General features: G+C 48.2%; 1 protein-coding gene across 2 annotated transcripts; it reads left to right on the top strand.

Moving 5' to 3' along the window:
• The first annotated feature begins 4,541 nt into the window (after window positions 1-4,541).
• On the top strand, window positions 4,542-23,062 carry LOC110304337 (uncharacterized). Of its 2 annotated transcripts, none has more exons than XR_003838094.2 (5): window positions 4,542-4,858; window positions 14,744-14,828; window positions 17,246-17,473; window positions 17,811-17,940; window positions 22,662-23,062. XR_003838094.2 is itself a non-coding variant. In XM_085829238.1 (5 exons), the coding sequence occupies exons 1-3, from the start codon at window positions 4,642-4,644 to the stop codon at window positions 17,327-17,329; spliced, it is 453 nt and encodes a 150-aa protein (XP_085685364.1). In that variant the 5' UTR covers window positions 4,542-4,641; the 3' UTR covers window positions 17,330-17,473; window positions 17,811-17,940; window positions 22,662-23,062. The 2 variants fall into 2 exon arrangements, 1 of the variants encoding a protein (XP_085685364.1); XM_085829238.1 differs by having other exon boundaries at window positions 14,677-14,828.
• The last annotated feature ends 48 nt before the right edge of the window (window positions 23,063-23,110 follow it).

Below are 23,110 nucleotides of genomic sequence, written 5' to 3'. Positions count from 1 at the left end.
CCCAGACATTGGACAGTTGGAATTTAATTTTTGCTTTTGATTGTGACTGTGCTATGATATTCTTCTCTCTTGAAGGAAGAAAATATTTTAGTGGAGCCCACAGTTAAGAGACTTTGAATTTTAAAAGATATTGGACATTTCAAAGGGATTGAACTTTTAATATGTAAAGACTGTGGGACTTTTAAAGTTGTTTAGATCTTGGGGATGAATAAGAACTAAGGGTTGAGGCTTACTAGTGATGTGTCTGTGTGTCAAGTTGACAAGGGGTCAATTGTACTGGCTGGTTTTATGTGTCAACTTGACACAACTCCATGAGATCTCCTCTTAGGTGGCCTTTGGGACATCATGTCTTCCAACAAATCTACCCACAGGGCTGGGAGTTGGCTCCCCTGAGCTCCCCTCACAAACACAAGTTCAGAACCCCTGGAGGACCCCTGGGGCTTGCTGGCCAGCCTGCCTAGGTAAATCAGCAAACTTGAGGTTCAATGAGAAGTTCTGTCCTAAAAACAACAACAACAACAACAGCACATGCTCCAAATTGACATCTGGCCTCCACCCAAGCAGGCACATATTCATGCTTGCATCCATGAAATGAACACATTCACATATACATCTGGCTATGTGAACAGTTTTTACTAAAGATAATTTGGATTCCTTCTCTCTGACCTGTTCATTTTGCCTAAGAATGCTTATCTATTTTTATTGATCTTTTCAAAAAGGTTTGGGAGACTGGGGATATAACCTAGAGTATAGCGCGCTTGCCTAGCACATATGATCTGAGTAAAATTTAATACTATAACATACCAGTATGTGTGGATATTTGCAGGGACATTGGCATTAAGTACTTATACTAGAAAAATTAAATCCCAGAATCACACAGACTTGGCCTGGTGATTCACAACCCAGCACTCTGTTTTGCCCGATGAAAGACTTCTAGAGACCACGAGCACTCACCTGTACTTAACATTGCTGAACTAGACAATTAAAAATATTTAGGAATGGAGAGGTGGGCCCATGGTTAAGAAAGTCTGCTGCTCATTCAGAGGTCCCACGTTTGAATCCCAGCACCCACACCAGGTGGTTCAGGCTTGTTCTTACAGAGAACCAGGGTTTCATTACTAGTACCCACATAGTGGCTCATAACCATCTGTAACTCTGGTTCTAGGGCATCCCATACTCTCTTCTGACCTCTGAGGACATCAGGGATGCAAAAACACCAATACATATAAAAGTAAATAAATGAATCTAAAAAATATTTAAAGACTAATTTTTGCGTGTGTATGCTCTCTCTCTCTCTCTCTCTCTCTCTCTCTCTCTCTCTCTCTCTGTGTGTGTGTGTGTGTGTGTGTGTGTACATGTGTGGGCTTCTGTTGGTTGAGACCAGAGGTTGATGTTAAACACCTTCCTAAATTTGCTCTTCACCTTAGTTTTTGGGACAGGGTCTCTCACTAAACCTGAAGCTTTATTGATTTTGCTAGACTGACTGGCCAGAGAGCCCTAGGGATTTGCCTCTCTCTGGCTTCTTAGTGCTAGGATTCTAGACATAAACTGCTCAAGCTTTTTACAGAGGGTCTGAACTCATGTCCTTAAAGCTTGGGCAGTAAGTATTTTTTTTACTAAGTGAGCTTTCTTTCTCTTCAGCCTCCTCAGGGCAATTTCTGTTGTATTTTACCACAACCCTCCAATGAACTAAAACAATCTTGGGCAACAACTTCAGAAAACCGTGAGTTCCTATCAAGGATGACGCCCCTGCCTTGTAACCCAACACACCACTCTGGTCTCTAAGTGCAGGTATCCATCAGAACACGTAGACAGAGAGATGGTGAGATGATGCAGTGGTTACGAGCATTGGTTGCTCTTCCAGAGAACCTGGGCTTGATCCTTAGCACCCACAGGGTGGTTCACAACAGTCTATAACTCCAATCCAGGGAATATTTTTTAAAAGATTTATTTATTAATATATCTAAGTACACTGTAGTTATCTTCAGACACACCAGAAGAGGCTGTCAGATCTCATTACAGATGGTTGTGAGTCACCATGTGGATGCTGGGATTTGAACTCAGGACCTTCAGAAGAGCAGTCAATGCTCTTAACTGCTGAGCCACCTCTCCAGACCCAACCCAGGGGATCTTAAAGCCCTCTTCTGACCCCTGTGGACACCAGGCATCTACACAGTGCTTAGACATATATGTAAGCAAAATACCCATACACACAAAACAATTTTTAAAACAGGGACTGCCAGGCAGTGGTGGCACACACTTTTAATCACAGCACTCAGAAGGCAGAGGCAGGTGGATCTCTGTGAGTCTGAGGCTAGCCTGGTCTACAGAGTGAGTTCCAGGACAGTCAAAGCTACATAGAGAAACTGTCCCCAAAACAAAACAAAACAAAAACCCAAACACACAGAGACAAGATTATTCAAAGCAGATTTTTTTCATAACAGTCTAAAACTGAGAATAACTCAAAAGTTCATCAAGACCTGATGAGTAAATTCATTGTGATGTAGTCTTACAACAGAATACAGCATAGCAGTAAAATGAGCGTATTTACTGTAGACTACAGCCATATGTGGATTAGCCTCACTTCCCATACTAAGCAGATGAAGCCAACATAAAACAAACTCACAATGTCATTTCTGTGAAGTCCAAGGAAGAGAGGACACTAATCTAAGATGACAGAAGACAGGACGTCCTTTACTTGAAGGGTAGGTACCGAGTGGGTGGTTGCTGACTGGAAGGAACCACAGGTGCACCTTTTGGTAGGCTGTAGGCATTTGGATCCGGGTCACAACATGCACAATGTCCTTTAATGTGTGTGAACTATCTAGCAATAAAAAGTACTGAAAAGAAAAGGTAAACGTAGGCAGATTCACAGAAGCAAAATTTTACCTTGTCCTTTAAAAAAAAAAAAAAATCAAACCAAGCAAGGGCCACATGTGTGCTAGGTAAGCACCCTGAGACTTAGCCACACACCCCCCAGCCCCTATTTCTTATAAATTGCCACTTTGACGTGCCATTTCTTCAGCAATTTAAGATGGCCATACATGTGAGGGCTGGAGACATGGCTCCACTGTTTTTTTCAGAGGACCTGGGTTCAATTCCCAGCACCCATATGGTGGCTCATGACTGTCTGTAACTCTAGTTATAGGGGACCTGACACCCTTACACAGATTGTGTGCATAACCAATGCTCATAACATAAAAATAAATAGTTATAGAAAAAGATGGTCATAAATGCAAAACACGCTACTCAACTTGTTTCCATTTTACGGATGCAGAAACTGAGACCCAAAGAGAAGAGAGCTAGGGGTGGTGGATCATAATTGTAATCCCAGCAGTTGGGACTGAGAAAGAAGAATTGTCTGGAGTTCATGGTCATTGTGGGTTACATGGTTAATTTCAGGTCAGGCCAACCTGGGCTACAATGTGAGAGTCCCATGTAAAGAAGTAGGGATGGGGCAGAAAGTGTGGAGCCAGGCCTGGAATACAGAGTGAAGACACACCCTTACTGGCCTCCTAGGCAAAGGCTGGCATGAAGAGGCTAGACTGGGTCCTAGAGTCCCATGCTGGTGAGGATGGAAGTCAGAGATCTGTGGAAGATCTGATGTCATCTTCAGCTACAGAGTTCCAGTCTAGCCTCGGCTATTTGAGGAAGAGGAGAAGGAGGAGGAGTGGGGAAGGAGGAGGAGGGAAAAAGGAAGGAAGGAATGCAGGAAAGGAAGAAAGAAACTGTGAAATCGGGAGAGGTGGGTGGTTCCTTATAACCCTGGCTGCTAGGCGTTGGGAGTCTGAAACTCAGGCTAAATACAGATAAGTTGGAGCCAGATAAGTTTGGGCTTCAAAGAGAAAAATTTAAAAGGTTCAGAATTCCAGGGCTAAAACTCAAAGAAGTCTTCGGAGCCCAGGCTCTCTCTGTGACCTTGGTCAAGGTCGTTTCCTCCGGATCCACTTAGGCTGTTTATTCAGTAGGAAAAAAGAAAAAGAAAAGTGACTTAGGACCCTGGAAGAAAGTAATTTTCATAAGTAAGCAGGTGGCCCACAACCTCCAGCCTGGTGCTGGTGTGTCTGCGTGGAGCGCGGGAAATTGAGAGGGTTGGAGGTGGGCTGCAACAGGCCGGAGGGGGAGGGGTGGAGGAGGGCTCTGCTCGCCCAGTCTGTCCTAAAGGGGAATCGGTAGCCTCCCGCCCAAGGTCTGCAGGCTTTCTTCCGTTCTTGGGCTCTTTGGGCCTCGCCCCTCCCTCTCACATTCCCAACTCCCAAGGACAACTTGTCGCTGGCTTCAGACGCCCGCCCCGCCTGAGGTTTCCTTGTGTCCCGGACTCTGCTGTTTTCTTTTGTCTAATTTGTCCATTTCTGCACTTGGCAATTTCTTCCGGAACTAACTTGAATCTACTTCTCCCTTGTCTGTAATAGTCAGTTTCTCTCTCTCTCTCTCTCTCTCTCTCTCTCTCTCTCTCTCTCTCTCTCTCTCTCTCTCACACACACACACACACACACCCCGTCTTCTTTTCTTCCTCCTAGCCATCACTGGGTTTTCCAGCTGGCTCTGGCCTGTCCCTGGCACCTCCCCGCTACCTACTGATCCGACGGCGCCCAAGGCGGTGTAGGCTGGTAAGATTGCTCCCGGGAAGGAGGCTCCGGGATGATCCACGCGGCCGCGCCCCGCACCCACCGGCGGCGCCAGGGAGACGCAGAGTTCTCCAGATCCTCCAAGCGCCTTCGGCGCCACCACACCAGACACTCACTGTTCACGAGGCCTCAAAGCGTGGAGGCGGTGGCCGATTCCCCGGTGACCGCCAATTTGGTCCCAAGACACTTCAGGATCTCCCAACCGATGGAGGACAGAGAGGTTCCAAGAGGTAGGTGATACGGTCTCCCGCCCTTGAGCTCATCTTGGGTAGGATTGCGCCGAGGAGGATCAAGAGTGGAGAGGCTCCCCGCGGCCTTGAGACCTGGTGGCATGAGCTTCGATCACCGACTTAGGGTGACCGAGCCGAGCAAGCGAGAGCGGCATTGCGGCCACCAGCTTAACCTTGAGCTCCAGACCGACCTAGGTTTCTGGTTGAGAATTCAAGGACGCGGACGCGCCGACCTCCCTCCCCAATATCTCTGGCTCAACTGCTCCACTCCAACGCGGTGGTACGGGCTCAGGGTCCCCTCCCCTTGTCCCATCGCATTTCCATCTCCAGTTCTTCCTGCTCACAAGCCTAGACTGCAATAGGACCTAAGGCAAAAGAGGTGATCTGCCCTAAATAGCCTCCCTGGTGGTTCTCTCTTTTTTTCTGAAGAGAAAAGTGGCCATTCCTTTCCCGACAAAAAAATTAAGCACTTCTGTCTGGGTGGGTCCAGAGGAGAGCCCCAGGTGCAGAACCAATGTGCACCGCGCTCTTTGCTCTGTAGCTGCCCCCCAACCCCCCAATGAATGGAGAAAGAATGAAGAACACTGGGTTCTTCTTTTGTCTTTGAGAGACTGTGAAAAAAAAAATCCAGGTCCCTTACCCTCTAAATTGCGGGTTTTGATGAGACTCGGGGTTGCCTCTTGCCAAGGAGAGCATGCATCCGACTGAGGGATCTAGACGCCGCCATCTTACTCGAAACTCACATCCACAGAAACGCTATGTGTGAGTGCGGGTTTTTGTAGAAGGGCCTGTCGTTTGCGGGAGTGTGCACAGGGTCCGGAGGTGGGGGGGGGGGAATTGAAATCTATAGGTGTGGTTTCTGGAGATACCAAAACCATGCGAGGTTTGAAAAGGCATGTAGAGAGAGAGAGAGTAAGCACAGAGAGGCCACGCACCCGTGGGTTTTGTGGAGTCTCTGAGGAGTCATTGAACACGAAGGCCTTAGGAATTCCAAATTCCGTAAGACAGCAAACTAGTCAGTGAGCATCAGTGAGGATTTGCCCAAGCATGCCACAGAGACATAAAGTCACACGCTCCCAATTACATCTGTGCTAAGTAACAAAAATAGCGTTGTTTGCCTGGGAACCTCCCTTCTCCCCATTTCAAATAAGACAGTCTGCAGTGTAGTTCACATATGGTAGCATGCTGCCCAGGTCTGGGCTTTCCAGAAGAGATAGAATTGAGGAGACCCATATTGGAGGATCTCAGCTTCCTGAGGGCCAAGTTCCTGTGTCTGGATACACTTAGCTTACTCTTTTGGGGAAAGAGAGACTGGGGCTTTCCCTGAGAGAATATTCTTTCCAAATGTTCCTGGGACCCTGGGACCAATTGCACTTGGTTACAAGTGCAGAGAGGCAGCCACCAGAGATCAAAGAAGCCTCCTTCATTTCAATTACATTGCTCTTGGCTCCCCACTCTCAGGGGCCTCCCACTCCAACACACACACACACACACACACACACACACACACACACACGCACGCACGCACGCACACATGCACATGAACGCAAGCATGCACGCATGAGGATCTCATATAAGGGGGCATGGGACGCTGGAACCCTGTATCAGACGTTCCTCCTTGGAGTAAAACATTTGTTCTCAGATGCTGTAGAATTGTTGAATTCAGGAGGTGTTTTTTGTTTGTTTGTTTGTTTGTTAATAATCTATGGTAATCTTCCTCTTGAAAATTTTCTCTTCCTTCCATCTTTCCCTCATTCCCAGATTTGGTATGCTTCTCTCCAAATATAGAGGAACTGAAAATTCATGGTCTTTCCTGGTTTGGTGAGAAAGGTTAAAGAGGGAAAGGGAGGAATATGTGCCCCATGCAGGCAGCAGCGGAGGAGAGATGGAGAGATGTCACAGGCATCCAAGTAATCACTGCCCTCCCAGACTTAGATGGTTTTTGAGTCTAAACTCCTTTCAAGGTCCAGTGGTACCCTCTTCCCCAAGAGGAATAAGGATCATAGTTTTTGGGAGAAGAAAAAAAAATGTAGGTATTCAGGTGAGAGGACACCTACAGTTTGGGCAAGAGACCCAGGCAGACAGAGAAAGGAATCCAGGGGGAGGGTTGGGGGGAGGGGGTTGAGGATCTTTGGAAAGAATTTGGAAATGAGACCAAGGTCTGGGGGGACCGACATGTTTGTCCTGCTTAGCTGTCCAAATGGTTCTCGATCCCCAAACCCACTTTGATCCATAAATCATAAACAACGAAGAATATATATCCACACTTACAATCTGCTTACTCGCACAGACACCTCAAGAGCAATGGGTTAAAAACAGTTCTCTTTGGCTGCCCTGTAACTTTCCACTCAGCTTGGCAATGTAAAGGGGGCCAACTTGAGCTTCAGAGGAGTCTAGGGAACTAAAGAGCAGGGCTTGAACCTCTTGCTTCTCATCCCGCGCCTCTTTTTCTTGCTTCCAACCCAGACTTTCTCCGGAAAAATGACATAAAGCTTTCGCTCTTTCTCTTTCTCTTTTTTTCTCCCGCGCCCCCCATGTCTGAGGCTTTCTGATTCCTTGAACTTCAGTTTAAGGCCACCTCTCCGAATTGCTGGGGGCGGTTTGTGTCTGGAAATGAGGCCACACGTGGTTAATGACTGTAGATCTTCACTACCCCCCCCCCACTTTCACTGAGATTTCTGCGCTGAACCAGGTCAACCTTCACCTTTAAAAACACCAGTTGGTACTGTGTTTCTCCTCAATGCGGAATGTAATCAAAGGGCAAAGGCACCCGGGGCCAGAAACTTGGGTCTGGAATTCCAAGGTCTTCTTTCTCAGGAAGATGTCAAGTGGCAATCGTTAGCCCACTTCCTGTTCTTCCCCTTTCCCTCCCTCTCCCTGGCCACAGTTATTGGGAGGAAAGCTGGATAATTAACCAAAGTGCCCCCACAGCTGTTCACTGGTTTGGAGCCCCCCCCCCCCCCCCCCCCGCTAAGTCTCTCCTGCCCTGTCCCCCTACTCCTCTTTTGAAACACATCCGGACACCTGTTGAAGTCTGAGTCTAACCTAAAGTGGAGAAAGAAGGGGCTTTAGTCTAAAATGCCTAGATATCAGGTGGTAATGACCACAGAAAAATAGGTCCGAGCCAGCATGGGCTTCAGAAGCCTAGCTCCTAAAGTCTTGTTTAAAAAAAAAAAAAAAAAAAAAAAAAAAAGTCTCTCAAAAGTTACACCTTGAGTTGTAGCCAGAGTGTTTGCTGAGGACTGATCGGATTCTAGGAAACTCCTTCGTGGAGAGAGAAGTCAATGGCTACATACTTCACTTTTTAAAGACAATTAAAAGGGAGAGCGATCCGATTTCTGTCTTTAACTCTTCTCTAGTCCGATCCTTCCTTAGCCCAGGGACCGGAGCTCCTGGGCTCCAAGGTAAGCCAGGGGGATCAGAGGTCCCTCTTCTGGGCCTTCTCGGGATGAGAAGTCTCTTTTTTAATCTTCACTTCTTTGGCTTCTGGTGGGACCAGGTATCTCTGGAGTTAAGTTATTGAAGGGAAAAGAGGTCTCTGCGTCTTTTCTCCAACTCCTTCTCGGACTCCTGGCTGTTAGCAAGGGTGCATAATGGATTCGCATGTCCCTAGTGCGTCCCCGCCCCTCCATGGCACTAAAATGGAGCTTGGTACCTTAGGCAATTTCACGTTGGACGTTGGGTTAAGTTACGGTGCGATCCGTTGGTCCCTCCAGCTGTGGCGGTGATGGTGGGGGAAACAAAACAGGAAGGCCGCTAGACGGAGAGGTGGCCCAGACTGTGAGCCGCAGATTCAAAGAGGCGGGAGAGAGCTTGGGTAGGAGCACCTTAGATTTGTGCTGAGTCGGCTACCTCCAGAGACTCTGGAAGCCCGAGAGAGATTAACCCAGAGCGCTAGCAGCGTGGAGCTGGAAACTAGCTGCCATTGGGAAGTCGCATTGAAGGGGTAAAGGGACGTCGCAATTACACAGATGCTATCCTCAAACTGCAATGCCAAGGGCCTGCGGACCGACCTCAATCCCCACCCTCTGGGATCAGAGGAGATGGCAGGTGTATGGAGAGGCTCTGTTCAGACCCCACGCATACTAGCATACTAGAAACTCTGATTTACTGCCAAGTGGGACCTCAGTGCTTAGGAGCCAACGGTCTTGAGAATCAGGGCCGCCGCCTCGACAGGCTTCCTCGGTTTTTACCGAGTGAGCATCCTCTGGGCGAGTCTCTGTATCCCTGAGCTGAGGAATATTTCTCCACTTTGGAGAACAATTTACTTGCTTCCTCCGAGCCACAACTCCCCTGCACCCGCCCCGTTTCCCAGCTCTGGGGTTCTTCTTTCAGATGCCACCTCCCTTGCCACCATTAACAACACTTGCAAAACCCCACTAGGTCCCCAGCAAAGGAACACTTCCATCTTCTAGAAACGGTCAATTAATTAAAGAACATTAAGAAGCCCGAGGAACTGTAATGGGGCTGTTTGGAACGTGGGGGCGCTGATGAGGTCATTAACCTCGGAGTAAAGATTGGAACTGCAGACGGGCCTCTAGGCCCTTCTCAGCATCCGGGTTTTGATCACTCCACCTGTCCATAGCGTTCAATCTTTCTCCTCTTGTCCAGCGATGCGTTTTCCCCTTTATTTTCTCTTTCTCTGACCGCCCTCGGGGAAGGTTTTATTACTGCTAGGTATCTAAAACTAAATGCCTACTTCTACATACCTGTCACAGACCAAAATAACTCAAGAGGTCACAAGAAGTAACCACACACTGACTGTCTAGGCTCAAGAGTCTCCAGTTTGGCTCCTTAGACCTAGCCCTAAAGTGACGAAGCTGAAATTTCCTCTAGACCAAAATATACCCTCAAGAAAAAGACATTTTTCAGGGGAGAAATGGTTTCAGAAATTTGCTCTGTGGATCAGCTCAAGATAAGGCAGTAGCCACAGAGGGCTCAGGTCCTGGTGGAGAAACCCCTAAAACTTTGGTTACAGTAGGCACATTTTCATCATAAGGCAAGTGTGCAAAAACTAGTGTGCTGTAGGTTGCTTTGCCTCTGTCCCAGAGCTTGCAGCACCCATGAGAGACGCAGGGTATTCTAGGGAAGGCCAGTGACAGTACCCACAGGGCTTTGTGGTACACATGGCTGCCCCCTTAGTTGGTTTTTCCAAGCAAAGTTTCACCGCTCTCTGCTCTCTCTTTCAGTTTTGGTTGCTTGTATATGAACAGCAGGGGGTGGAGAGGGGGCTGGTTCTTAACATTTTAGGGGCACTCACTGTTACTTTAAAATTTGATAAAAACAAAACAAAACAAAACATGATCCCATCCCTTTTTATGTAGTCTTCATTAAATCCCATAGCTTGCGGGGGGGCGGGGGGGGGGTTAGTGCTACTCAGTTCCCAGACTAAGGGCCATTTGGATTGAGGGAAGGGGCCAGTCTCTCTGGAAAACGCTGAAACCAAATATTGGTCAGTTTATGTAGATTTCACTTCTTGTCCTTTGGCTGGTAGTTTCATGTTTGCCAGGCCACCTTGCACCTTTGAAAATACTCAGGGCTGAGCATAGCAGTCCACATCCTTAATCACAGGACTTGGGAAGCAGAGTAAAGTGGATCTCTGTGAGTTAGAGCCCAGACTGCTCTACAGAGTGAGTTCGAAAGCAGAGAGAGCTACATAGTGAAAGTCTTGGAGGAAAAACAAAACAAAACAACAGCCCAGCCATTTGGATCTCTGAGTTCCAGGACAGCCACGGCTACACAGAATCTCTGTCAGAGAGAAAAAGAGAGAGGAGAGAGAGAGAGAGAGAGAGAGAGAGAGAGAGAGAGAGAGAGAGAGAGAGAGAGAGAGAGAGAGAGAAGAAAGAAACACTGAGATAGCAGCAGCTGGGTCTGGACTCCCAGTGTGAGCTAGCCTTTCTTCCCTAGGACCAAGGGGACTCAAGCATGAAGCAGTACGGGAAGCTTTGCTGGAGAATGTTGATCTTGGTCTGGCAGTCTGACCAATTCCTATGGAGGCTGGGCTTAGGCAGCCTGTTAGGTACAACAAACAAACAAAACAAAACAAAAGCACAAACAAACAAAAACCCCAGGAGAACTCCTGGAAAGAGAAGACTTTCCCCAACTGTCCTCTAGCTGGTACCCTGAACTGGAAACCAGGATCCTCAGTAATGTAGTCTGTGTCAGTGTGCTGATCCACGCTCCACGCTCGTCTGTGTCAGTGTGCTGATCCGTCCCCTGAGTTTCCTCAGAGCCTTTAACTGCCTGGGGCTGAGGCCTTGAACTGAGGTTGGGAAACATCAAGCTTTACTAAAAGGAGAAGGATTTGAAAAGAACACACACACACACACACACACACACACACACACACCTCTGGTACTGAAAATTGATCATGGAGTCTTGTGGATTTTATGCAAGCACTCTGCCATGAGGCTACAGCCCCAGCCTGCTTCTAAATCCCTTTATCATCCTGTTTGTGAGACATGAAGAACAGACAACCTCTGGTGATCCCAGGGGACCTCCCTACTTTCCCTTAATGTCTTCCTCTGTTGTGGCTTATTTCAAGCCCATCAAAAAGAGTATTTCTCTTCTCTAGCTAGGAAAATTGTCCTGGCACCCTACCCCAGCTATACTCAAGCCACTTAGATCCCCACCCCACCCCCAGAAAAAAAGTTGGGCCTCTTCAGGACCTTGAGAGTAGGAGTCCCCTCCCCAGGGCTATGTTCAAACAAATGATGGGGTGTGGAAATCACCTACTTTCTTGTACACACTTATTGTGAGTAACCTATGCCCTTCCTGGCTCTTCTCCATTGTCTGTACATTTCAAGCAATCCTGCCTTGGAGCAGGTAGGACCCTGACCCTTGTTAGTGGCCTGCCTCTCAGCTGCCAAACCCAACAGCTCTGCTCTATGGCAAGGAACCAACGGCTAGCTAGCTAATAGTATTTAAACCCCTGCCTGAAAATGAAAAGAAAAAAATAATCAATTTTCTGCTTGGGACAGCTTAAACTGACTAATCGTGACTGTGACAACCTGACCTAAATGTTTTTAATCAGAGCAGAAGAAATATATACCCATTTGCTCCCTACTTTACTAATTAAAGAGAGCTAATTGGTGTTTTCAGGAACTTCCGACTGAGGGTCAGAAGCCTCTAGTCATCTTTTCACCCCTCTTTGCCCCACCCCGCCCTCAAAGGATGGTCCCCACCATGGAGTTGGCCTCTTTCCATCAGACAATGGGGGGGGGGTGCTCCAGACCCTCTGGCTCCTCCTTTGCAGCCATTACTTAGGCCCTGAAAAGGACACACAGTGATTGGCCAGAAGTTCTTGCCCAGCAGGGTTGTCCCCTTTCACACATCCCTAGACTTGTTTCCAGGAGCCAAGACCTCTTGCTGGTTGCCAAGTCAGCACAGCCAAACTGGTGGAGTGTGGCTCCCACCGGAGGCCCAGAACTCAGCCCAGTGCTGGGCATGAAGGGCGGGGGGGGGGGGGGGGGGGAGGAGTTTTAGAAAATGTTCCTCTGATGTGGAATAAAAAGTCCCCACTGGGCAAAAGTCTCCACCTATATGGAAGGTTTCCTGGCAGGTGCGAGACCCAGTTCTTTCCAGTCATTTCTTACACGCTCTGTTTCACTTCAGGCTTCTGCTTACCTATCCCCCTCCCCCCATTCACTTTATATGGCAGACCCTCTCCCCAACCTCAGCCAAGGCAAAGGACTCACCTGGAAGCCCTTATACAACCAGCTCTGCAGACCCCCACTCCCCCACCCACCCCATGAGATCCAGAAACTTCAGGCTACAGGGAGTTTGAACCTGAAATGAGCCAGATAATTGCCCCAATTCGTTGTTCCTTATTGAAGAGATAGTTTACAGGCTAAGAGGTTCAAAGGGCCTCACTTTTATGGACACTGCTTTAAGTCAAAAGAATACATTACACACATACAGGCTGAGGCTCTCTTGCCCTCCAACCTAGACTGGTTCTCTGAGAACAAAGGAGACTTCCTCCTTCTCTTCTCTCCTCCCTCCTCCTTCTTCCTCCTCCCCCTCCTCCTCCTCCTATCTCTGTCTTCTTACTCTGTTAATACTTACTAAATGTTCTCTGCGCAGGCATCATACGTAATTCTAGGCACACAGTACATGAATTACTATAGCCACCCTGAGATCTAAGACATCCAGGTTTTTTTGTTTTTGTTTTTCGCAGATGTATAAAGGAAGATATTTTTCAATCAGGAAGTGTGTGTCAGAGAGAGGGGGAGAGAGAGAGAGAGAGAGAGAGAGAGAGAGAGAGAGAGAGAGAGAGAGAGAGAGAGAGAGAGAGAGGCAGGCCCTGGCAAATCCTAATGGTTTAGGATATAACAGGATGGAAATAAAACGGAGGATGAGAATATCTTAAAGTTTTGAAATATAGAATGCTTTACTAAGAGGCAGATAGTTTCCCCTGCCCTGGAATGAACAAAGAAGGGAGGCAATTAACTGGCTAATTCCAAGACCCAAATGCTTTCCCTTGAAATGGGCGGATAATGAGGCCCACAGTATGTTCGCAGTTGAATTCGCCTGATGTCGCTCCATTTCCCCCCTAACTTTGGTGAATCCATTGGGCAATCACAGTGAGACGCACAGACGCCAGACGCTGCACGTGGACGCGCGCGCACTCACGCACTCACACACAGGAATGCTGACACACACAGACCCGACTTTATTCTGCCTCCAGAGTCTTTTATGACTCAGCCTTGGGAATGAAAGTAGAGTTTGGAGAGAAATAATGCGCCTGGGGCCGGATGGGGCGCAGCTGCTCCAGATGTGTGCTGGGTAATTAGGCGTCCGTGAGAGATGGTGCCCGGCTGGGAAACGTGCGTCCTCTGGGACCAGAGGCCCGGGCAGGCACTGTGTCACAGTCTGTCCCATAGTTGGCTCCTTGATGCCTGGTCCAAGGACTCCCTCACTCCTCTCTGCCTTTCCCTCTGTGCTGGGATTCTCTGGTCTCTCTGTCTTAGGCAGATGGTTCCAGAAAAATGGTGTCTCTGTCACCCAGAAAGGAGAAGAGAGGGTTTGATTTCTGCTGTCCCACACGTCTCGGGTCCTGAACAGCTCAGGCTCAAGGGCCCAGAGTTCCGAATAAAGTCTGTCTTTGCTCCACCTAGAATATAATACAATTACTGGTTCTGGTCAAGAATGCCCTCTGGCTTTGGAGTGTATGAAACATTCATATATGGAACACCTCTTAGTTTCACACGGTTTTTAAACTTCACTTCCCTATCCAATGGTTCTTTTTCTTTTGGGCTTTCGAAGGCCTAAAGCTCTGGTCCACTCTCACTCAGCTAGGAAGGTAAGGAATTGGCCATCTCCTGCCTTGCGTTTGTCTTGGCTCTGTCTCCATCTAAGTTTCCTCTATCTTCACTTCTAATGTTCTTATGGATTGTGTCAAATCTAAAACCCAGGAATCTCCAAATTTGCAACAAAAACTGTCTTTAAAGGTTGTCGTTCCGGATGAATTATGGTAAAAGAAAGCCATCGCGTTTGTTGGCGTGAATGGTGATCATTTGAACTAGAACGTTCGCTTTGGAGCGATTTTTCCATCCCTGCTCAATTATTTTTAATATTTGCTCAGATCTTGAGCTAACTACTTGATTTTTTTTTTTTTTCAGACCTTGGAGACTTCGTTTTCTAGTTGAGGGAGGGAGTTAAAGATGCTGGCGCTGAGCTGCAGCGGGCTGCAGAGGAGATCAAAGGAGACTCCGCTGTGGAAGGCTCCCTAGTAGCGGTGGGGGCTGGTTGGAGCCTTCCTTAGCTGTCCAATCCTTTTGCAGACAGCACTCTTTAATCTTGTTTCTCTTGCTTGGCAGAGGGCGCCAAAGGCGACGCGCTGGCGGCCAGCTCCAAGCCAACCAGACCCATTGCGTCCGTCTGCAGGAACCTGTCTCTTCACCCTGCTTTGGACACTGAGCTTCAGAGGATCTGGCTGCGTGCTGAATCAACGCCAGGGCGCCGCCTAGAGGTCGGTCGCGTCCTCGGTCTCGCTCACCGACCACAGAGCTGCTTGTCCAAGCCACAGTGTCAGACTTAAACAAAACAAAACAAAATTCCTGCTTGGGTCAGAGACTTGGTTTCTGGGACCGTTGACTTATCAGAAACTTGCCTCCTCTCTGCTTCATAATGAACCCCAGGAAGAGAGAGGGACCAGGGATCTCAAAGAAATATTTGTCTTTGTGACACCGACTAGGTGGAAGAAAAGTCTCAACATGTCAGTTTCTTTTAAGGATCTTAGATTCTGGGTCTAGGTCTGCGCTAGTTCGTCTCACTACCCAGATTGCTCAGCCTAAGCTCCTTCTCCAGTCTGTGCCAGGATGATGCTTTAACTTCACGAAGAAAGGGGCTATGGAAAAGTTACCCTTTTCTCTTATAGATCCATCACGAGGTTTCTAGATAATTTGGAGATGGACCTGTTCTGGAAAAGAATTTGGAAAACATCTGGGTGTGTGTGTGCAGTGATAGGAAAAAATTGCCCAAATAGCCTTTACTTACTAAGTAACCTCCCACCGGTGTCCCAGCAATAGTCAAGGGGGTACTTGGAGACACCAGTAGCCCTGCCCAGGGAAGTTTGTGCTGAGCCTTTGAAAGCTGATTTTTGAGATAAGGATGACCTTGGAAGGAAACAGTTTGGCATCCGACCAACTGGGTTGAGGTGTCCTTAAAGTTCATGCAAGCTTCTTTTTTGAGACTGAGATCAAATGCCTGAGTTGTGGAGCTGCAGAGCCTCCGAGAACACGCGCTCCGAGAACGCGAGTGTGTATGCACACAAGGTTGCTGAGCTAAGGGTGTAGCCTCTTCCAGTTTTCCAAGGAGCCCCTGTCTCCAGTCATGGAGCTACAGAGACCAGGCCAGCAGTGGGCTGGGAGCCAGCACACTGATCTTGAGCCATGGCTGTCCCTGACCAGGCAACTCTATTGGAGATAGAAAAAGAATAGTTTTGAGTAGCTGAGGACCACTCTGTCCTTCTTCCTCCCTCTCCTATATCTTCTAGAGGAAAATGCTAATAGAAGGTGTCACTGTGTCACCACAGTGTTTCCAATAGAAGTGGATAATGATGAAGGCCAAAGGAGGGAGCACACAGTGAGGATACATGATGGGCAGAGCTGGAGGGGCTCCCCCATGTCATTTTGGGAAATAAATATTCTGTAGGCATAAGGTACTTCCTGTCACAGGTGCTCTTCCCTCTTGGTGCCAGGTCCTCCCACAGGGTGGACTAAGACACTACTGCTCACCCCTAGCCAATCTTTGGCAGAATGAGACTGCCAATTCAGCTTTTTTTTTTTTTTTAATAGGAGACACCTTGGTATTTTCTGAGACCCCTTTAAAAAATCTATCTGTATTTTTTTAATCTCCAGAGGAGGGAGACTTGGCAACACTTCCTGGAGGGAGGGATGAGTTGGCTAGGTTGACACTGCACCTGTGTGTCTGTGGGGCAAGGGACCCCTCCTGGGTCTGCAGCTGAGCCTCAGCCCAGTACCTGAGCTGAGCCTGAGATTATCTCAGCCTTTTGGGTGTATTTTAGACCTGAAGCTTTGGAGCTTGGTGATGAATAATTGGGGTGCAGGGAATCCCTTTGCTGTCCCCCTAAATCGCATAATCATGTACTTCCTTCGAGTACACAAAGAGGGTCAGAAGCCACTATCATGGCTCCTGGTTCTCTGGAGTCCCCGGAGAAAGAGAATTTTTTTTTTCTATTAGTTTTGCGCTGCAGTGCTCTGGTAGAACAAATCCGGATTCCACGAAACTGTGGAGGGGGTGGGGGAGCAAACTGCCCATGACTGAAGGCAGTGGCAACTTGAGGTCCACTGGTTGCTTTGATTTGGTTTTGAAGCTTGTAAAAGAAAGGGAGAGAAGCAAGCAGTGAGACTCGGGGACAAGGAACGCCACTGTGCTGTCATTTGTGCTTTGTACGCGGGACAAGGAGATCCCCGCAGGGTTCACCTCTGGAGCGGCTCACTGCTCAGCCCCCTTCAAGCCCTGAGAGTTTTCCAAGTCTTATCCCCTGTCCTATTTTAACAAGTACCTGGCAATAAACGGGTGGGGCAGGACAAAGGTCTGGAAGCCGGAGAGCAGCGGAAAACCCTAAACCCCCGCAACAAGCAGATAGCACATCAGCTGGGCTTGTAGCGAGGAGTGCAGGGCTCCCAGCTCTACCTAGCAGGCTGCTAGGAGCCCCCCCCCCCGCAACTAGAGTCCTTGGTTGGGTTCTGGGTTCTAGGGGCCCAGGTTAGGTGTCCACAGGCTTCTAGTCCTGGCCACGGAGCTAGAGAGAAAGGCACCGAGACCCGGGAGACTTCTCTCCACGCGGGCAGAGTCTGCAAGCTCTAGCCTCGTAAATTGTTCTCCTTGCCTTATACCCGCCCGGGTCGTGTTTCTTTTCAGGACAAGAGGGGATATAAACTGTTTGAAGTTCATCAGCACGGTGAAGTTTTATTGTATTTCCGGTCCCTAAGATTTACACCCTGAAAAGAGAAGCCGGCAGCCTGGCAGACTCCCTCCATACCTCCGAGTTTCCACGCCAGAGACACACAGTGGCCAAGCGGACACTTTGCTTTCCGGGAGCAGGGAGGGAGGGAGCCGGCTCCGACCGACTCTCCCTCAAAGGCTCAGGTAAGTCTAAGAGGCCTCTGATAGTTGTGGTGACTGAGCCACAACCTGTGAGGATGTGCGAAGTGACTTTGTAGGGATGGAAGAGAGCGGGAGACAAGGATGTACTCAGACTAGAGAAAGCAAACTTGTTCTCTGCCTTTCCCCAGCCAGGTCCCCCAACATCTCCACTTCTTTGTAAATGCGGAAAAGAGTGGCCTACCTGGGGCTGTCCAGCAGCTGTGAAACCAGAGTCCTATCGTATGTCAGCAGCAGAGTGACTGTTTCAGCTTTATTGTTTGTGCTCTAGAATTCAAGGTGCCTTCTAACCCTGACTTTCTCCGTCAATTTTTTTCCTCAGTTCTACTTGGCTCCACTCTCCTGTCTACTCCCCTGTCTCAAGGCTGGGGTTGCCTTCGAGTTGGAAGGTTTGATATCTGAGAGCTGCCTGGGAGTCTGGGTAACCCTGGAGCCCAGGGACTGGCCAGATGGTGAGTGTGTGCGAATCTTCCTAGCAGTTTGAAGTTAAGAATCCTTTTCATCTGGGGAGCCCTCCAACTCTGGTCTGTGCTGAGAGGCCAAGTAGGTATCTCACAAAGGCCCAGGTCTAAGCCTTGGTCAGGATTCTTGAAGTCAGTTCTGGATTTCTGGGTCCAGTACTTAAATTCCTGGTTAACTAGCAGCGGAACTCTGTTAGGAGAAAGTCGAAGTAAACAAGTTAAGCAGAGGAAGTAAATTGTGTGGCCATTTTAGCTCACAGGGTGGGGGTGGGGGGTACCCCAGTGAGACCTCACCTGCCAGGGAGCTTGAACCGGGACTGTTGAGTGAAGTAGGTAGTTTCATGTTGTTGGGCCTGGCTTTCTGAACACAACGACATCAAACCACCTGATTCATGGCAGTTACTGCTTCTTGCTTAGCCGGGGGAGTTCCGTAGGGTTCTCCAGGACTGGTATGTCAGTTACCCCTGCAAAATAATAAAACAGGCTTGAGGGTCCTCAACTGAGAATAGCAAAGATGTTCCCTCAAGAAGAAATCTGGGGAATCCTGAGGATGTCTCTTCACCTTTTAGAGATAGATAGGAAGGTAGACAGAGAGAGAGGAGAGGAGAGGAGAGGAGAGGAGAGGAGAGGAGAGGAGAGGAGAGGAGAGGAGAGGAGAGGAGAGGAGAGGAGAGGAGAGGAGAGGAGAGGAGAGGAGAGAGGGGGATAAAATGTGAATATTGTTATCTCTCAAAGCCAATGTAGGGGCTGAGCTCTTTTGCTGCAAAGTCAAGGATAACAGTCAGGGCTTCAAGCCTTTGGGTTTTAGGCTCCTGTCTGCAGCCAGATCTTCCCTGAAAGGTCTCTGCACAGAATTGGTTTCCAACAGGGCTACATGGGGGTGGGGGTGGGGAGGTGGTTGTCCTCTGAGTCTTTGTAATCTTTGGATGGGGCGGGGGGGGGGGGAGCTATACCTCAGCCAAAGTTTGAAGCTCCTCTAAGGAGCCAGTAGGTCCCAAATCCCAAAGAGAAACATCAAGACCCTTTGCAGTCTCAGCCTTCAGGTTGTCAGGGTTCCTTCTAGGGCCCCCTAGTGGGAAGGGCTTCCTCTCTGTGTGTGTGTGTGTGTGTGTATGTGTGTGTGTGTGTGTGTGTGTGAGAGAGAGAGAGAGAGAGAGAGAGAGAGAGAGAGAGAGAGAGAGAGAGAGAGAAAGGGGTATGAGGAGTCCTTCCTTTCCTAAATTCTAGTTGGCTCTTTACCCACTAGCTGAGCTGGCCTCTGGGTTCACACAAAGCCTGAGGACCACCAGCCTCTGGGAGAAGGGCCTAACCAGCAGGGGAATCTAAACTGCTAAGTTACTCAGTATGTACAGCCTGCTGTAATGGTGGGACTAGAGTCTGGACAGGGTAAGGCAGTTTGTCCTCTCTGACCCTAGCGCTTCAAGGCTGCTGCTGGCTCTGTGCCCAGGAAAGAAGTTCTTTGGAGTGCTGGTGGAAGAAGGACTTGCCAACAAATAGGCTAACTTTTGTTCCTAAACCCGTTCCCTGCTTGAGGCAGAGGAAATGTGCAAGGGGCCCATGAAAGAGGCCCTGACCGGATGGGACTCCGGCGCCAGGCTGATTTAGATTCAGGGGTGGGGATGGGTGGGTTGGGAGGGGGCATTGAACAAGAGGCCTCTGCAATGGCAAAAAGCACAGGGAGACCCACTCCCGGAGCAGAGCACAGTCTTTCTACAACTCACTGCTCTGATTAAAAAAAAAAAAAAAAGGACCTTAGACAATGTCCTATGACATCTGCTTATCTTCTCCTGTGGGCTAAGGGGCTCTGGAATGTTCCTGCTGCCTTACCTTGCTTCTTTGAGGACTACTTAGAAACCCAAACAGGCAACAGAAGCCTGGCCACCTTCCCTCCCTTGGTTCCCCACCCACCCTGGCCACCTCCTCCCAGGAAAAGTGCTATAAAAAAATAAAAAAGAAAGAAAGAAAAAAGAAAAAAAGAAAAAAGGGGGATTTAAGAGAGAAAGGAGGAAATAAAGTCTTTGGAAAGCAGAGAGTTTTACAACAGCCAAAGGTTTTATGGAAGCAATTATGTAATAGCTTTCTACCTGCTCAGAACCCTTTCCGCTCTGCCTGCCGCCCACTGCCCACTCCGTTTGGTCTCCTTGATGCCTCCTCCCAAAGGACTCAGTCACCTCCCACTGTCTTGGATATCTGTGATGGCTGAGAGTTGGTAAGAAGATTCCTCAGGTCCAATGGGGCCACTGACCTCTGACATCCTATGCTGGATGACAGAAGATTTCGTTATTTTCCAATTAAGACCCTTCCTTGGGGTTGTGGAAGCCCCCAGGCTTGAGTCCCTGCGAACAGAACTTGATACCTGTTTGGAGATTATTTTGCACAAAGGGCGTGGGTTCTGGGATCTTGTTTTTCCCCTCCAGTGTCTAATGGAACATGTATCTTCAAACCTCACTGTATCCCAGAGTAGGTCTGGAGTCTAACCTGGGGCTCAGAAGAATTGTCTCCAGTGCCTGGGGACTTTAACAAGGTTGTTGTATGCAGCAGCAGTGTTTTGGCCTTCACAGCATTATGACCTTCACAGTCACCTGAGGACTGACACACTCTCCAGTCGGCTCCTTTCCCTTCACCCTTGTACAAGATACAAGTAATAATATCGCCACCCTTATCCCCTTCAATACCATGAAATAAGTGTCACATAGAGCATGCTGTCTCTGCCGGCTGGGGGAAGATACGAAGTAAAAAGTAAAAAGATTTCATGGCTGGATAACAAAGTCACCAGATTCCATGACCTTTTCTGGGTCGGTTGGAGGTATTTGTTTCATCGTCCATTAAAATGTTCCAGCAGGACACTGTAATTGAATCCAGCTTTAAGTCACACACATTTGTTTGAAGATGTAGTATGAATTTTGCTTGGATACTAAGTTAGGAGGCAAGATTCACATCAGCTAACATTGTATAGCCAAAATTTAAACATTAATACCCAGGTTTTTGTCTTCCCTATAGGTGTATTGATTTTTTAAAAAAATATATTCACACGAGCTTTGGGGTTATATTTAAAAAAAAAAACACAAGACATAATCACTGTTAGCATTCATTATCCACAGGGAATATACACATAACCACATATGAACAATTAGATCTTAAATGCCTGTGCCCCGACACATTTAGTATTACAGTTGGAAAGATAATTGTATATCCTATAAAGGTATATAATAGAGCATATTTGACCTCTAGACTCCCTTACAGAAATATTGGTTTGAAACAGACAGGCAAGTCAAATACATCTGCTTAAACCCGGCAGGCTTCAATATCAGCTGTAGCTTATCACCTAAAAACAAAATATTTTCTCTTTTCTCAGTTTTCCTTTATTTCCCCCCGCCCCGTACTCCCATTTCAATCCCTAGATTTTCTCTTCTTACTGACAGAGACACCCTCACCCCACCTCCCACCAAAGACTCTCCCAAAATGCAGGCACTTACCCCGGCTGGTTGTGGTCAGCAGCAGCCTCTCTTTTTGGCTGCCCTGGGCCCCAGTGTGGTCCAGAGGTTTTGCCTTCCTGTTTTTGTTTGTTTGTTTGTTTGTTTGTTTTCATACTACATGCCACTAGCCCCAGCTGTGTTCAGCCAAAGTTCCAGTGTAAGACATGACAAGGGGCTTTAGGGGATGTGGGGTTTTCTTTCTCTCTAGGACTGGAGGTGGCTTGCAGAGTAGCTTTGCTCTCTGGACAGAGTGACCCCACTGTAATGTGACTTTTGTTAAGTATCTGTAGGTCCTAGGGGCCACAATTCTGTGTGTTCTGTTCTGGCATGGTGGGTACCATTGCCTAGGAAGGGAAAAAGATTTGAGGGGTTCCAGGGATCACGAAGCATTTCAGCAAGGGGGCACCCACCCTGGTGACCATTTTGTCCTTTGCCTCTGTTGAAGCTGAGCTCAAGTTTGAGGCAGCAATCCCTTCTGGAAAGCTTGCAACAAGGGTGAGACTTCTTGCTGCTGCTGCGGCTTCCCCTGGAGGGGGTGAGATGGGGTATACACCCCAGGGATGAGGGGGAAAGTTCATTCTCTTCTGTAATCACCTCTCCAGAGAAGGCAAGCTCCCCAAATCTTGTGTGCCCCCCTCCCGCAACCCCCAGTATCTTCTTACTTAGAAAAACTGCTTCTTACTTAGAAAAGAGGCCTGGGTCTCCTCTTCACCCATCAGTGATTCCATGAGGGATTAAGAACGGCTCCCTAGGCAGCTATAACCCACAAATATGAATTTAAATGGATTATCTCCCTCTTACAGGGCACAAGCCAGGAGCCCAAAGGTTCTTCCTCTGATCCTTTCTCTAAACTAAACCAGCCCTTGACTTCTCTCTCCTTGTGAAGAATCTGCAGCAAAGCCCGGGAGAGGAATGGGAACCAGGAGGGCAGCGGGCACAGCCCAGCGCCTACACAGCTTGGGTTTTAAAAACAGCCTTGCTCCATCACTTTTCCATAAATAAAAGAGCCCCGGCCCACAGTTCACATGTCCTTTTGGGCCCTAATTTATATACTACAGAAAATCATATACCCACCTCGACATGCTTCATAACGCTGTTATTTATGACTGGGGAGGGGATTTTTTTTTTTTTTGGCCTGAAGACTATATTTATTACAGGTAAAACTGATGGCAGATTTCATAGGACTAGCAAAGCAGGAACAGGTGCTCTGCCCTAACTATGATTCATTCGTTCCAGGCCCAGCTTCTTGCTGGCAGATCCGGGAAGCTCTCTTGACTTTTCCAAGCGTCCAACCGCTACTTAGAAGAATTTGCATCGGATTTTTGTTTCCCCATTTGGATACTACGGGGGGAAAATAGATCTTCACGCTGTTTGGTTCCGGATCTGCTGGGCTGTCGCTCTCCAAGAGCGTGGGTGGAATTGAAGGGGCCGGCTGGGCGCCCGCATTGATCTTTAAAAAATCATTTTGAAATCGCCATAATGTGAAGAAATATGGCGCTTCGCCCTCGTATTTCACACGTAATGACACGAGATGGCTTCATTTAGAAAGACAAGCGGGCGGGACTGTGTGTGTGATCTCGGAGGTGATCCGCAGCCTTCCACTGGGCAGTAGGAGTACTGGCTAAAAATATATAACCCCCAAGTTAGAACGGTTCCACTTTTTCTAAAAGAAGGGGAGGCTAAGG

Source organism: Mus caroli, unplaced genomic scaffold (assembly GCF_978045245.1).
Source record: "Mus caroli unplaced genomic scaffold, Mus_caroli_1 scaffold_13, whole genome shotgun sequence".
NCBI classification, from domain to species: Eukaryota; Metazoa; Chordata; class Mammalia; order Rodentia; family Muridae; genus Mus; species Mus caroli.
The sequence above is the reverse complement of the archived record's forward strand: the minus strand, read 5'-3'. Positions and strand labels throughout refer to the sequence as shown.